The sequence below is a fragment of the Leopardus geoffroyi genome, chromosome B4 (assembly GCF_018350155.1).
Source record: "Leopardus geoffroyi isolate Oge1 chromosome B4, O.geoffroyi_Oge1_pat1.0, whole genome shotgun sequence".
Classification (NCBI taxonomy): domain Eukaryota; kingdom Metazoa; phylum Chordata; class Mammalia; order Carnivora; family Felidae; genus Leopardus; species Leopardus geoffroyi.
This window is the reverse complement of record NC_059341.1, coordinates 25,863,109-25,878,158: the sequence shown is the minus strand read 5'-3', so window position 1 is coordinate 25,878,158 and position 15,050 is coordinate 25,863,109. Positions and strand designations below refer to the sequence as shown.

The following is a 15,050-nucleotide window of genomic DNA, read 5'->3' as shown; positions in this document are numbered from 1 at the left end:
AGAAAGTAGAAGTTCCTATTTCCATTGCTCCGTTAGTGAAGATGAGCATCGTGCCGTATGTTTAGTGACTTTTTGTTTTGTCCGTGAACTGTGTGACCTTTCAGGAATAGCTCCTGTCCACTGGCTGCATTAATTTTCCTTTTTTGCATGCAGAAATATTACATACATATTTTCCCATTATAAATAGAGTGCACCACTTTTTGTTCTGTGCACTTTTAACATTTTATATTTTGTGGACCTCTGTTTGGAGTAACAGTTATCTAACTTCTCTCTTAGAGGTGGATATTTCTGGTTTTTTTTTTTTTTTTTTTTTTTTTTTTTGCTATTTAAACAGCACTATAATGCACATCTCTTGTATATTTCAGAATTTTATTGGGGATATAAATTGTTGGGTTAAAACGTGTGTATCTTTGAAATTTCAGTAGTGATTGCCAGTTGTCCTTAGCAATGACCTGGACAGGTCCTCTCAGCGTACATTGCCGGCCTCACACGTGAGAAGGTCCTTTGCTGCATGCCCTTGCAAGCCCTGTGCAACTAATGTTCTTTTTCATTTTTGCTAATTGATCACCACTGGAATATATGTCAGTACTTTTCCTGTACAGCTTGTTGCCCTGGAGTCTCCAATAGTTAGGAAATGACTTGTCATTTTGTAACAGTTGTCTCACATGAAGGCTGTCAAAGATGTAAAGATTATACCCAGTCTTGAAATCTCTGAATCTGTCAGTTGCCACATACGAAAAATAAATAATAATTACTCTTATTACTCAGTAGTGGTTACAAGATACAGTCTTACTGTCCGAATCTTCAAGTAACGAAGCATCAAAGAAACAACAGATGGTGAGAACAGGGAAGTGGTATAGTGAATAGCACGAGGCCTCAGTAGAAGTGATAGGATGTGGGAGCTTCCTGTGGTGATGGGGTGGGCAAGAGCAATAGTGGTGGCCTTTGGGGGCACTCCTCTGAAGGGATATGGATCTCTACGGCGACTTTTTTTCCCGGGAGGCAGAGAGTCATTAATAAATAAGATCCACTCCTAGGCATTGCATGGCCACATTATAGGCAAATCCACCTCTCCAAGTCCTCATTCAGAGGCTCATTTTTTGATAAAACAGTGAAGTGACATCATCGCTAGAGCATGGTATTATAATTTAGGGAAGTTGGGGGAAATTTGGTGGGTTTTAAAAAGGCAATAAAATAAGAAGATTTGTTGAAATTTTTAGCTTTCCAAAACATGTCCTTACCAGAAATTACTCATTGCCTGAGCATGTAGAATGGATGAGACTTCATTAAAGCATGCAAAAGGGACAAGTTAAGCTTCCTTCTGGAGGAATAAATCAGTGTTACTCATTCTTATGAGTTAGACACTTAATTCTGTGGACCTGACAGGTACTTCGAACGTACAGTTGACTCCAGGGGGTCCAAAGCAGTGAGAGCCTGTGTGCCTGATGGGTTAGAAGGCCTAGTGTTCAATTTCCTGCATATTCTTCTGAACAACAGGTAAACCCATCAGTTGTGATTGGGTGATTATGGCATATGGAAATACAATTTTCTTATTTAGGTGTGTTGCCTTTCAAAAGGACAATCTGTATATTGAAGAATAAAGTCACCACAGTTAAAAAACAGGAAAATAGAATACAAAGTTACTTTTAGTTCAGAATAAAAATGTTGGCTAACCAAAAATACTTGTAAAGCAAAGCTATTAAAAATTAGGAACTTAGTATTTGTAAATCTTGGAATCCAGACATGGAGATGAAAAGCTAAAGAGGAAAAAATACATAGCTGGTGTTACTAATATTGCCTATCAACCATACTAATCATTTTATTTTAGAAGATGTTTACTAGTGATCTCTATTAGCCTTAATTATGTGCAGGATAGTTACCATAGATACCCAGATAATGGACATTTCTGATGTTCTTCATTCAACTCTTTATAAACCCGTATTCCCATCTACTGTCATTCCTATCTTCCTGTCTGAAAGACTCCCTGTACCATTTCTTGTAATGCAAGTCTTCTGGTGATACATTCCTTCAGCCTCTGTATGTGTTTAAAAACTCTTCAATATCTCTTCTTTTCTCAAAGATATTTTTGCTAGGTATAGAATTTTTGGTTGGCGGTTTCTGAGTATTTTAAAGATGTTGCTCTTTTATCTTGTGGCTCACGTTTCTGAAGTGTGTTGTCATTATTATCTTTTTTCTCTTGGCTGATTTTAAGATTTTTTTTCTTTCTCACTGGTTTTAAGCAATACAGTGTTATTTTTTTTATGCTTTTTGTGCTTAGATACAAATAGAGGCTTTTTTTTACTCCATCACATTTGGAATATTTTCTACCATATTTCTTTAGATATTTTTTTAGCACTTCTCCTTTCTTTGGAGATGCCAGTTAGGTGTACATAAGTTGTCCCATGGCTCAATAATGTTCCGTTCATAATTTTTCACTATGTCTTCTCTTTGTGTTGTTTCATTTTTGATAGTTGATAAATTGCTTTAACTACAAGTGTTAATCTCATTCACTGTACTTTTTTAAAGTACATACATTGTATCTTTTATCTCTAGAAGTTTGATTTTAATCTTTCTTGTATATTGCAAGTCTCAGTTTTCAGTCTTCCATCTAACTTTTTAAGCATTTGGAATACAGTGATAGTAATTGTTTTGCTTCCCTTGTCTGAAGTCTATTTGTGTAATTTCAGGATTTGGTTCCATATAACTCTATCATCTGTGTAATTTTCAGGGTTTAGTTCTATAGCATTGTTTTTCTTCATTATAAGTAGTATTTCCTTCTGTCTTCATATGCCTGATAACTTTTGTTAGTAATTGATTGACTCCCAGTCAGTATGAGTTTTACTTTGTTTGATGCTGAATGTTTTTATACTTTTATAGATAATATTCTTGAGTTTTTTTTTTCTGTTATATAATTAAGTTACTTGGGAACATGTTGATTCTTCAGAGTCTTGCTTTTTAAGCTTTGTTGGGTGAGATCTTAGCTGTGTTTAATTTTGGGCTATTTACCACTATTAAGACAGTATTCCTCTCTTCACTATCCTCAGTGCCCTGCATATGCCAAGCCTTTTTCCCCTGATGGAAACAGGAGTTCTTCCTGCCCTGTGTGAGCTTTGCCAGTTGTTCTCTGCAAGGCAGAGTTTTTTAAACTTGGAACTATTGACATTTGGGGGTGGAAAATTATTGGGGGAAGGGATGGCAGGAGAGGGCAGGGGACCATCCTGTGTGCTGTCAGATGTTTAGGTGCATCCCTGACCTCTGTGCACTAGATGGCAGTAGCATCCCCCACACTGAGACAACCCAAAATGTCTCCAGACATTACTAAGTGGCTACTGGGGAGTAAAATTGTTCTCTACTGATAACCACTGCTCTAATCCTTTCTGGTAGTTTTTTGGTTTTTTGTTTTGTTTTGTTTTGTTTTTGTTTGTTTGTTTTTTTGTATGTATGCCTTGGCTAAGGATTCAGGGGGGACCTACTGAAGATCTCCGGAGCCCTGTGTCCATCCCACTGTCTTCTATTTCATACTCTTGAGACCCTGAGAACTTTAGTCTCTCATCCTCCCAGTGTTCCCAGCTTTGTTGTCTCAACTTAGGAAGACCAGTGGGTTCTACCCAGGGCCTTCTCCCCCAACACAGCCAGCAAACTCTGGGCTTAAGAGGCTCACATTTGTTTCCTGTCTTCCGGTGATCACTGTCCTTCATTGTTTGGGTCCAGTGTTTTCCAAAACCATTGTTTCATCTTTTTTTTTTTTTAAGTTTTCTGTTTTTTAGTTATTTTCCAGTGGAGTTCTTAATAACTTCAACTTGGCTCTCATCCTCATTCTTGAATGATGCTTTTCCTAAATACACAATTTTGGGCTGGCTGTTATTTTTTCTAAGCATTTTCCAGATATTTTAACTGGCTTCTAGTTTCCACTGTTGCCAGTCAGTCATCTCTCAGTCATTTTGTTTGTGTTTCCTTTCTGATGTTCTTCAGGTCTTCTCTCTTCAGTCTTTGGTGTGCTGTAGTTTCACTATGATGTATCGAATCTTGCATTTCTTTTTATTGTTCCTGCTTCCTGATGGATACATTGGGTCTCCTGACTCTTCAGACTCCATCTCTCATTACTTGTCAAAAATTTCAGCCATTGTCTCTTCAGATATTTCTTCATCTTGATGCTGTTTATACTTTTACTTTGAAACTCAGGTCAGATGCAAAAAGCACCAGCCCCCAAGGAAAAAACATTAATTAGGCTCGTTAAAATTTGGATTCCTTGTTAGTCAAAAAACCCTAACAAGAAAGGGAAAGGGAAGCTACCAAACATGAGAATACATTTGCCACATATGTAACCAACAAAGGCTTGGGTCCAGTATGTTATAAAGAATTCTTACAAAACAGTAAGAAAAAGACAGATGGAATAGAAAAATGTGTGAGGATCTTGAACAGGCATCTTACAAAAACAGATTTCATTAGTTATAAGAAAAATGGAATTCCAACCATAAGAAGATACCATTATGCATCCAGAATGGTGAGATTGAAATTACTAATGTAAAATGTTGGGGATCATTTGATACAACTAGAACTCACTTAAGCTGTTGGTAAGAGTACAGTTGGGACAAGCACTTTGAAAAACTGTCTCTTATCTGGTAATGTTGAATATACTTAGAACCCATGACCCAGACTTTTCTTTCTCAAATATACTTGACCTTTGAACAATGCAGGGACTAGGGTCACTGACTCCCTACATGTTAGAAATTTGTGAACTTGTGTATAACTTTCGACTCCCCAGAATTTAACTACTGATAGCCAACTGTTGCTTAGAAGCCTTACCAACAGCAAAATATTTTGTGTGCTATATGTATTATATACTGTATTCTTCCAATAAACTAGAGAAAAGAAAATGTTAAGAAAATTATGAGGAAAATAAAATACATTTATAATACTGTATTTATCAAAAAATATCCACATATAAATGGACCCATGCGATTCAAATCGATTGTTGTTCAAGGGCAAGCTATGCTTAACCCATATTGTGTGTGTGTGTTTGCGTGCGTGTGTGCACACACGTGCATGCATCAAAGGACAGGAAATATTAATAGTAGCACTATTTATAATAGCCAAGAACTGAAATCATTCTAAATGTCCCCCGAAGGCATAGAAAATGTGAAATATACATACTTGGAAAAATGGACCATAGGTGAATGCACCTGGACCATTGAGAGGCTATTGCAATTCTCCAGGTAAAACACATGACATCAATGAGCTAGATCAGGTATCCCCCAACTTTTCCTATAAAAATGGTCTCTTGCTTCCACTCAGTTTTTGTTCTTGTAACATGACGGCAGCTATAAACAATACATAAATGAATGAAGAACATGTCACAGTAACATTTCATTTACAAAAACAGATGGCATAGTTTGCCAGTGTCTGCTCTAAGAGCTGAGAGAATAGAACACATTTTAGGATATATTTTGCAAGTAGACTTAACAGAATATAGATTGGGTGTTGAGGAGTGTAGGGTGGAGGAGAGATTTGTTTCAAGGATGATTTCTAGGCTTCTGGCTAGAGTAATTTATGGATTGTGGTGGTGGTGATAGAGAACAAGTTCGTTAAAAGTCTAAAACCCACTCTCCTAAAATAGTAGTGACATGTCAAGATTTGAGTGTTTTTCTGGTCTTTGGTCCAGAATGACAATGTGACTGTATTTTGTGGAGTTTTAGCCACCATGACAGTAATGCCTAGGAAAACTTTTATTTTATTCTTTAAAAAAATTTTTTTAACGTTTATTCATTTTTGAGAGTGAGAGAGACAGACCATGAGCAGGGGAGGGTCAGAGAGAGAGGGAAACACAGAATCCAAAGGAGGCTCCAGGCTCTGAGCTGCCAGCACAGGGCCCGACGCAGGGCTTGAACTCATGGACCACGAGATCATGACCTGAGCCGAAGTCGGACACTTAACCAACTGAGCCACCCAGGCACCCCTATGTTATTCTTTTATACACATATTAGTTAACCTGTTACACAACAAATGAAAAGGTGAGAAAACAGGAGAAGAATAAAAGTAAATTGCATTGGTCAGTTCCTTTTGTGTTTGCTGCTAACAGTAGGAAGGGAAAAATACAGTTTTCTCAGACTCCTACTGGCTCATTGACAATGTACCTGTGGCCTCATTTTCTCCCTCCTAGCCAAAGTACTAAGCCCCCACCCCTGTCCCCAGCTGCCACCCTTATAAGAATGAACCAGAGAATATACAGGTGAGAGTACTTTTTTAAAAAAATGTTTTTTTTAAACGTTTATTCATATTTGAGAGACAGAGAGAGACAGAGCATGGCGGGGAAGGGGCAGAGAGGGGGAGACACAGAATCTGAAACAGGCTCCAGGCTCTGAGCTGTCAGCACAGAGCCCGACGTGGGGCTCGAACTCACAGACTGTGAGATCATGACCTGAGCTGAAGTCGGCTGCTCAACCGACTGAGCCACCCAGGCGCCCCAGGTGAGAGTACTTTGATGCTGATCTTGTCCTCCATGAGGGTAGGCAGCTAAGCAGAGCTGCTGTTGGCTGCTGTATGTACTCCCGTTCCTAAGATGCTCTTTTTCAAGTAGTTGCCTATGACCATTGTTATGTCAACACTGTGACCCCAGTTTGATTTTCTTTATAGCTTGATGTGTTTGGGATTTTAAATTTGATTGATTTTTTTCCCCCCAAATTCTAACTTTGATAGGCTTTGCTCTCTGTACACGATACTGTGGCTCAGAAGAATTACGATCCGGTATTACCTCCTATGCCTGATGATATCGATGATGAGGAAGATTCCGTAAAAATCATTCGTCTGGTCAAAAATAGAGAACCGCTGGTGAGTTTTGGTATACGGTTTATGCTCAGACATGAGTAGGTACCATGATAAAACCAAATCTGATGGGGCCACACCATTTATTCCTCTCTTTAAAACATAATTTTTCTGCGTTTTTAAGCTTTAAAATAAATAGAGCATACATGTCTAAAAAACATTATTTAGAAAAATGAAAAAAAAGGCCAAATAAAACGGCAGCATTTTATTGGTTAGAGCAATAATTTGTAAAATGTGATGTTGACCTTTATAAAAGAAAGCATACCATGAGCCAGTCACAGATGATTTAAGACTAAACGGTGCAACTAAAAATAATTGCTCTGGCTTTTCTAGAAAGCTGATTTATTTTAAAGTAAAGGAGAAATTAATCAAATGTCTTTTATTTCAAAATGTTAATGTAGGGGCACCTGGGTGGCTCAGTCAGTTAAGTGTCTGACTTCGGCTCAGGTCCTCATCTCAGTTTGTGAGTTTGAGCCCCGCGTTGGGCTCTCTGCTGTCAGCGCAAATCCCACTTTGGATCCTCTGTCCCTCTCTCTCTCTCTCTCTCTCTGGCCCTCCCTCTCTCTCTCTCTCAAAAATAAATAAACATAGAAAACTGTAAATGTACCTATTTATTTTAGCACTGGAATTTATACAATGTCAAATTGCATCAAGGGGTCTGTGGTGAGCAGAATGGTGTTCCCCACCATGCCCAATGATGTCATGTACTAATCTTCAGAACCCGTGAAATACTACTTTAAATAGCAGAGGGACTTGTCAAGATTTGGTAAGGATCGTGAGATGGGAAGATTATCCTGGGTTATCTGGTGGGCCCCTTGTCATCACAAAGGTTTTTACTGAAGTGGGAAGGGCAGCACATCAGAGTTACAAAAAGGAGACGTGATGATAAAAGCAAAGGTTGGTGTGATGTTGCCATGAGCCACGGAATGCCAGAAGCTTCTAGACACTGGAAAAGGGGAGGATCAGATTCTCTCCTAGATCCTCCAGGGGGAACACAGCCTTGCTGACACCTTGACTTTAGCTCCAGGACCCTCAGTTGGCCCTCCTGTCTCCAGAACTGTAAGGTAACAAATCTGTGTCACAAAATTTGTGTGTCACAAAATTTGTGTGGCACATTTGTCATGGCAGCAGTAGGATAGTAGTACAGAGTGTCTCCATATTTTGCTGAAACTGCATTCAGAAGAAAAATAAATTCCACTGTCTAGCAGTTGATTTTAAATGTGTTGGGGCCCATTTTTTTCCTAATTGAGACATTTTGGTGTTCTTAAAGCAAATAGCAGGGGACAATGCAATACTTGCTGGGCACTGTGTGAAGTACTTTACATATGTTACATTTATCCTCATAGCTGGTATCTCCTTTTCCATTTTTATAGACTAGGAAACAGATACGCAAAGAAGTGAAGGAACTTACTTAAGTATTACAGCTAATGAGTGGTAGAATGGAGGTCCGGGCCCTTTACCTGCAAATACTAGTTTTTTTCTTCTACACCATATTTTGTCTGTCTACTTTTCCCTTAGAGGTTTTTTTCATGTTCTTGTTTTGTTTAAGGGCAACTTTGGTACATTGATAACTGCACTGGATACTCCTACCCAGAAAAAACACACAGATAGATTTGATGTGATACAAAGGAATTTATTGAGACCCTGATGCCCACCCATGGATGTCCTCGGGCTCCCTGTATTGCTGGTTAAGATTATTTAATGTAGATTATAAGTTTGTGCCTTTAATATGTGGTTTATAACTCTGTAATGTCTCTTGGTATTTATTAAATAGAAGGTGATATACTTAACAAGGATAGATGGCATGCATTTTGGATGTAGAAAGATCTTTCTCAGGGTCTGTCACCATACAGTGACTAATTCTTGGTGGCTTCTGTGCATCCCTCGATAAATACGTTTTTTCGTTTTGTTTTGACAACTTCAGGCACTTGGATAACCGAAAGGCTGACCATCTTGAGGAGTTCAGGAATTCATTAGGAATAATTTCTTTGATCAGTTGTAGTTTTCCCAGGGGCAGTGGCTTTTGGTGTGTTGGCTTCGTGGGCTAACATTTAAAACACCACCAGCAATGTTTATGTCCTGAGCCTCTCTTGATCAAAGAACATCTTCAAAATGTTTGTCAAAGCAATTAGGCATGCACTGCATTGAGATTTTTTAAGTTTTAACTGGACCTGCTGCAAATTAGTTTCAATTTAAAAAGCAGTCGAATGAAGTATAGAAAATAACCTACAGTTGTGTTATCATCCTTTGTTACTGAGTATATCACATGCTTTATAGCTAGTAAGCATGTCACAGCTTAAATAATTAGACCTAACTTTGACGTCATCATCCTTTGTTAGCTCTCTTTTGTCCAAGTTTATATAATATAGAATATTTAAAAGGAGAATCTGAACTGGGGTAAATGGCAAGTTAGAGTTGACCAGACCAGGCAAATTTTTACATACACAGTGCAAGAGAAGAGAGGGAGTACAAAATACCCACAACATTGTTACTTAGGTGAGGAGAAGTACCATGCGTTCAGGTAGCAAGAATAGAAGGAAATGCATGGGAGTGAAAATTTCAAGTTTCCTTATGATTATTTGGAGCCTGTGGGGCTCGGCAGGTGCTAGGAAGAGGCTAGAGACTTAGGAAAAGGGAACCAGGTAAATTTAAAAATTGGTTGAATTGTTAATTTGTTTAAAAATTATTTCTCTTAAGCATGAGGATGTTTTCCGGATTTGTAACATTTGTATAGGCAGGGGCTATCTTCAGCATTTCTTGGAATTGTTCAGTTCCTTATTCATGTACCATGGTTTAATTTGACAGCTTTGTAATATACTTGAAAGCAACTTTCCTTTCTACTTCCTTTCAAATGTGGGGTGTTTAAAAATTTTAATGCTGTTTCATTTGGATCCATAATTTTTATTCTGCTCTTTGCCTATTTTACATGAATTAAAAGTTGTCATATTCATTTCTCCATTATTTAAAAGTACATTAATAAAAGTTTTTTTTCCCCAAACATATGCAGTTAACTTCTCTAAACTAGGTTTATGTTTTATATTATTTTTATGTTTAAGGCAATCTAAAGCAATTTCAAGTACTTTGAAGTTATTTTACTTTAAAAAATTACTGTAGTCACTTGTCCTTTGTCTTCCTTCTGAGCCACAATTGTGTGTTTCTTGTTCAAGGAGCTGTATTAAAAAAAAAATAAAGGGGCGCCTGGGTGGCGCAGTCGGTTAAGCATCCGACTTCAGCCAGGTCACGATCTCGCGGTCCGTGAGTTCGAGCCCCGCGTCAGGCTCTGGGCTGATGGCTCAGAGCCTGGAGCCTGTTTCCGATTCTGTGTCTCCCTCTCTCTCTGCCCCTCCCCCATTCATGCTCTGTCTCTCTCTGTCCCAAAAATAAATAAACGTTGAAAAAAAAATTTAAAAAAAAAATAAAAAATAAAAATAAAAAAACTTCATATAGACAACAACATCTACATGGGACGAAGAAATTCCCAAATTATTTGTTAGGATTTCTGAGAAGAGTATTAAGATTTCAGATGTCATTTCAACCTTGGAATATGAAATCTAGTGAGGAGAATTACTTACCTTGAACTTTATTTCATCCAAATGATAGTGTATTGTTTTTAGTTTGATAGTTATAAAGGTAAAGTAGGATTCTTGGGTGAATACATTTAAGGTTTAAAAAATGTACTACTCAGAAAAGTAGGAAATGGTTATTTTCAACAAACTTGTCATTTTACATTTGTCAAATGTCATTTGTCATTTTGGAGAGGTTCTTGGAAAAGCCACAACTACCAAAGGGGTAGAAAGTGGGGGAGAAGCGGAAGCCGAGAGAAGATTGAATCTAAGGCATCCTTAGGAGAACGAATCCAAGTGGTAAGAGTCAGAAATAGTTAAGACACTAGAAGCAATGCTGAAGTAAAATTCTAGTGATTGGATCGTCAGGAAATTTTTGGCAAAGGATTCAAGAGTAAAGGCTATAAGATTTAACAATGAAGGGGTTAGTTTATCCATATGATTTAAGAGTTTACTTTTGTCTGTTAGATTGAGGTATAATGTGGTGAAATAAACACCAGGCTTGGATTAGAGAACCTAAGTGGGAGGTAGTCTGGTGTCCCTTCTTTGCTCTATATCCTTGCAGGACCAAATCAGTTAATCTCACAGGCTGAGGCTTCTTGTTTGAAAATCAGGAGATCTGCCTCTTAAAGAGTGTTTTGAATGTCAACTAGCATATAATGTACTTGAAATGCTTTGTATGCTTTATGCATTATGCAAGCCCTGTATAAATGTTGTATAGAATGATACGTAGAAGCTCTCGATGACGGTTGTTGGAGAGGACCATTTCCGGGGAAAAGAGGCAGTGAGCACAGATCATGTAGGTGTTTGCAATGGAAAGGTGAGACAGTGATAGTTTAAGGCGAGGGATGGATAAATGAATTGAGAGAAGGAGAGAAAAACAATGGTCAGGATGCAGGGAGCAGAGCTATCCTCCCTCCCTATGAATTTGGAACAATTTGTATCTGTTTTATGCAGAAATAATAATAATTATTATTTTTTAGGCACTCTTTAAGAAAGTGACCTTCACTTAGTGAGTGAGTGGATTATGATCTTAATTTTCAGTTTCTTGTATGGGTTGTCCTTCTTGCTTCTTTTAGAACAGTGCTGCTCCAACTTTGGTATCCTAAGAATTACCTGAGGTGCTTACTTAAAATGCAAACTTCACCACCTCTACCCCCAGAGAGTCTGCATCAGTAGGTTTCAGGTGGGACCTGGGAATCTAGATTTTTTAAATGTCTCAGATGTTCTTGATGCAAATGTTTGGTAGATGATGCTTGAAACCACTTGGATTTCAAAGGTTCAACCTGGAATCAACAGCGCTACCTGCTTAAGGAGGTCTTAGAATATTGGCAGTATTGTAGGACATGCATTTTTTTATGGAGACATCATGATAGCATGGGCTCATCAGGTCCTCTTTTATAAACCATTTTACAGCAGTAGCAAGACAAATGTAACCAGAATTTTAACTTCTCAATCTAACCCGAAGTTCTCTCTACTCTATTTTTTGGGTCAAAATCACATAGAATAAATTCAAAATAATTACATAAGGAAATATGTAAGTACTAAAACATTAGATACAACTTTATTTTCCTTGTGCTATCTGTGCCATAGGACTGTAGACTTTTGTACAAAATGGCATGTAATGTGTTCTATCTTAATGAGTTTTGATCTTCTTTTCACGCAAGTACGTTCCACTAAGAATACCTCAAAGAATTGTGGTAATAGGAGTTTGGAAAGAAAGACGGAAGCAGAAATCTTCAAGAATGAAGGGATCAAAACGAAGGTTGAGTCAAGGGGTAGCATCATGTAGAAAGTGGGAGATCATTTCTCAGGGTCCATAGTTCACCCTCCGGGGATAGGTAGAATCAGCAGGTAGCAGGCACCCCTGTTTCAAGGTTTGTATCTGTAACAGAGTAACCCTTCAGTGTGGCAGTGCTATTCTTTACACATTCTAGAAGTGATTTCATCCAGCCCCTGGCTTTAAAAATCATCTGTGTGTCAGTGACTCCCAAGTCGATTTTTCTTCCAGATCTTTTTTTCTGAGCTTTAAATTTGTATGTCCATCTGTGTACTTGATATCTCCACTGGAATGTCGAATAGACATCTCTGTCTTCACGTGTCCAAAAGTAAACTGATCTTTGTCCCCAAATTCATTCCCCTCCTAGGATTCCTCCTCTCAGTTGATTACAATCCCATCTTCCTAATTGCTCCGCCAAAAACCAGAGTCAGTCTTTGATACCTTTCTTCTTTCATGTACCCTTTCCAGTCCATTGGGAATCCTTTTGGCTGTACCAATAATATATCCAGACTATTCATCACTTCACCTCCTGCCAGTCAGATCCAAGCCTCCTTCATCTTTCCCCCGGATTAGTTTAACAACCCCCAATTTGTTTCCTTGCTTTAGCCCTTGCATTCCTGCACTCTTTTCTTAACACAGTAGGTGGAGCGAACCTTTTAGATTATGACACTCACTCACGCTGTTCAGCTTCTCCTTGTTTCTTTCAGAATAAAATCCAGAAGCCCCCACGATATAATCTACAAAGTTCTACATGATCTGGCTCCCTGATGCCATCTACTCTCACTTCCTACTGCTTTTCCCCTTTTACCTTACTCCAGCCACATTGGCTTTTTTGCTCTTCCTTGATCACTGCATTCCATTTACAGCCTCATCCTAGCACTTCTGTACTGTTTTCATCTATTCTTTCTCTTTGGCTAACTCCTTCGTTTCCTTTTTATCTTTCTTTCCTCAGATTTCATCTTCTCATTGAAGCCTGTGTCTTTACATTGTCTTCCCTGCCGCTCTCATACCCACAGTAGTAGCCACTTTCTAACATACTGTATGTCTAATTATTTCATCGTTTGTTTATTGTCTTTCTTTCTTGTTAGATGTAAGTTCCATGAGGGGGCAGAAATGCTTAGTTTTTTTCACCAATACATTACATGCCCTTAGAACCTGGCACAGAGTAGGCTCTCAGTAAACATTTGTCAGCTTCATTGAATCACGGAATAAGTCACAAGGACTAGCATTAAGCACAACAAACTGGATGGCCCTATATTGAAAAATAGTATAATTCATAGTGAAGCAAGAGGCTTACTCCAATTACCTAATTCTGTGTTACAAACCACCCCAAATTTTGTGGCTATACAACATTATATATCATAGTTTTAGAGGTTGATAGGCTCAGTTGGGTGGTTCTTAAGTAGAGTCCCTCATATGTTCAGTTAGGTGGTGGCTAAGGCTGGGGTCATCTGTGAACTTCATTCCTATGCCTGATGCCTGGATTGGGATGGCCGGAAAAATGGGGGCTGATCAGACATCTCTTTCCAGATGACCTCTCCACTTGGCTGGGTGGGCCTCCTCACAGCATGGCAGTAATCATTTCTTACATGGTGTCTGACTTCCCACAGAGCAAGTATTTCGAGAGGCCCAGCTGGCAGCTGCAAGCCCTCCTATAGGCTTACATGCCTTAGGACCATTTTCACCACTTGGTATGGGAATAGGGCATATGCGCATACAGAGGAGGAGGGAATTGATGATGTCCATCGTAGATAAGCTAATGCAAGGGCAGTGAACTTATAATTTGTGAATAAAAGGTTAAAGATATAGGGTAAGCAATATCGAATAGTTAAGACTAAAAACAGCATTCTGATCAATTTGCCTTGGATAGGTCCTGACTTCACTGTACGCTAATTTTCTGATCTTAGATCATAGCCGTTTGTGATTATTTTCTCATCTATAAAATATGGATGAGCAGAGACGTGGATTCAAGGTGGTGGTGTAGGAAGATTCTGAACTCCTTCCTTCCCATGAATACAACAAATACACAACTCCATGTAGAATAATTTGAAAAAGACTAGAAAACTGGATGAACAGAGCCTCTATGATAAAGGACAAAAAGGATAGCATTGGATAGGAGAGGCAGAGACACCAACTTGCAAGAAAAACAAAAAACAACACACACACACACACACACACACCACGGTAGGTGCAGTGATCCACAGTCAAGGAGGATCTCAAAAATACAGAAGTTTTCCTGGAGTGAGGGGTTTGTGCTCCAGACCAGGCACCCAGCCCCTTAAATCCTGCATGAAAGAGATGAGCCCCCTAAATGCCAGGCTTTGAAAACCAGTAGGGATCATGTGCAGGAAAATCATAGAACTGTAGGGAAGGGAGAGCCTGCTCTTAAGGGCTCGTGTGCAGACTCACTCACCCCAGGACCCAACACAAAAACTCCAATTTGAAAAGCACCTAGACCATATGCGAAGGAGACCCACTTACTGATCTTAAAGTGCTTGCCAGCGAGGCGGGAAACTTTTGGAACTTTCCCCAGGGACGGAGTCACAAATACGACAAATATGACGGTGCCATGTTTGTGACTGCATCTACTTTGTTAAAGGTGGTGAAGGTGGGAGTCATTTTGGAACTTTTTCTCTAATCTGCTAGAGCTGAGGGGTGTGCCCAGCCAGGAGCCCTGCCAATCCCCACACTGTGATTGTGCGTAACAGCTGGGCCAGGCAGTAGTCCCGCCCGCCCCTTGGCCACAGTGCAGCCTGTGCCACTCAGTGCAGCCATGCGTCACAGCCGGCTGGGCACCAGCCTGATACATTCTTGCATCGCAGACGTAGCCCTGCTACAGCAAACAGGTTCATAACATACCACACGGGATGCTTCTTGAGCACGTA

At 39.1% G+C, this 15,050-nt stretch overlaps 1 protein-coding gene across 8 annotated transcripts in view; it reads left to right on the top strand.

The window, feature by feature from the left end:
* Nucleotides 1–15,050, top strand: part of MPP7 (MAGUK p55 scaffold protein 7) — a 210,276-nt gene that overhangs the window by 98,066 nt on the left and 97,160 nt on the right. For all 8 annotated transcript variants that reach the window (XM_045465774.1, XM_045465777.1, XM_045465779.1 and 5 more), the window contains one exon: nucleotides 6,697–6,828. In XM_045465774.1, the coding sequence (XP_045321730.1) occupies nucleotides 6,697–6,828 (132 nt within the window). The remainder of the gene's footprint in view (nucleotides 1–6,696; nucleotides 6,829–15,050) is intronic.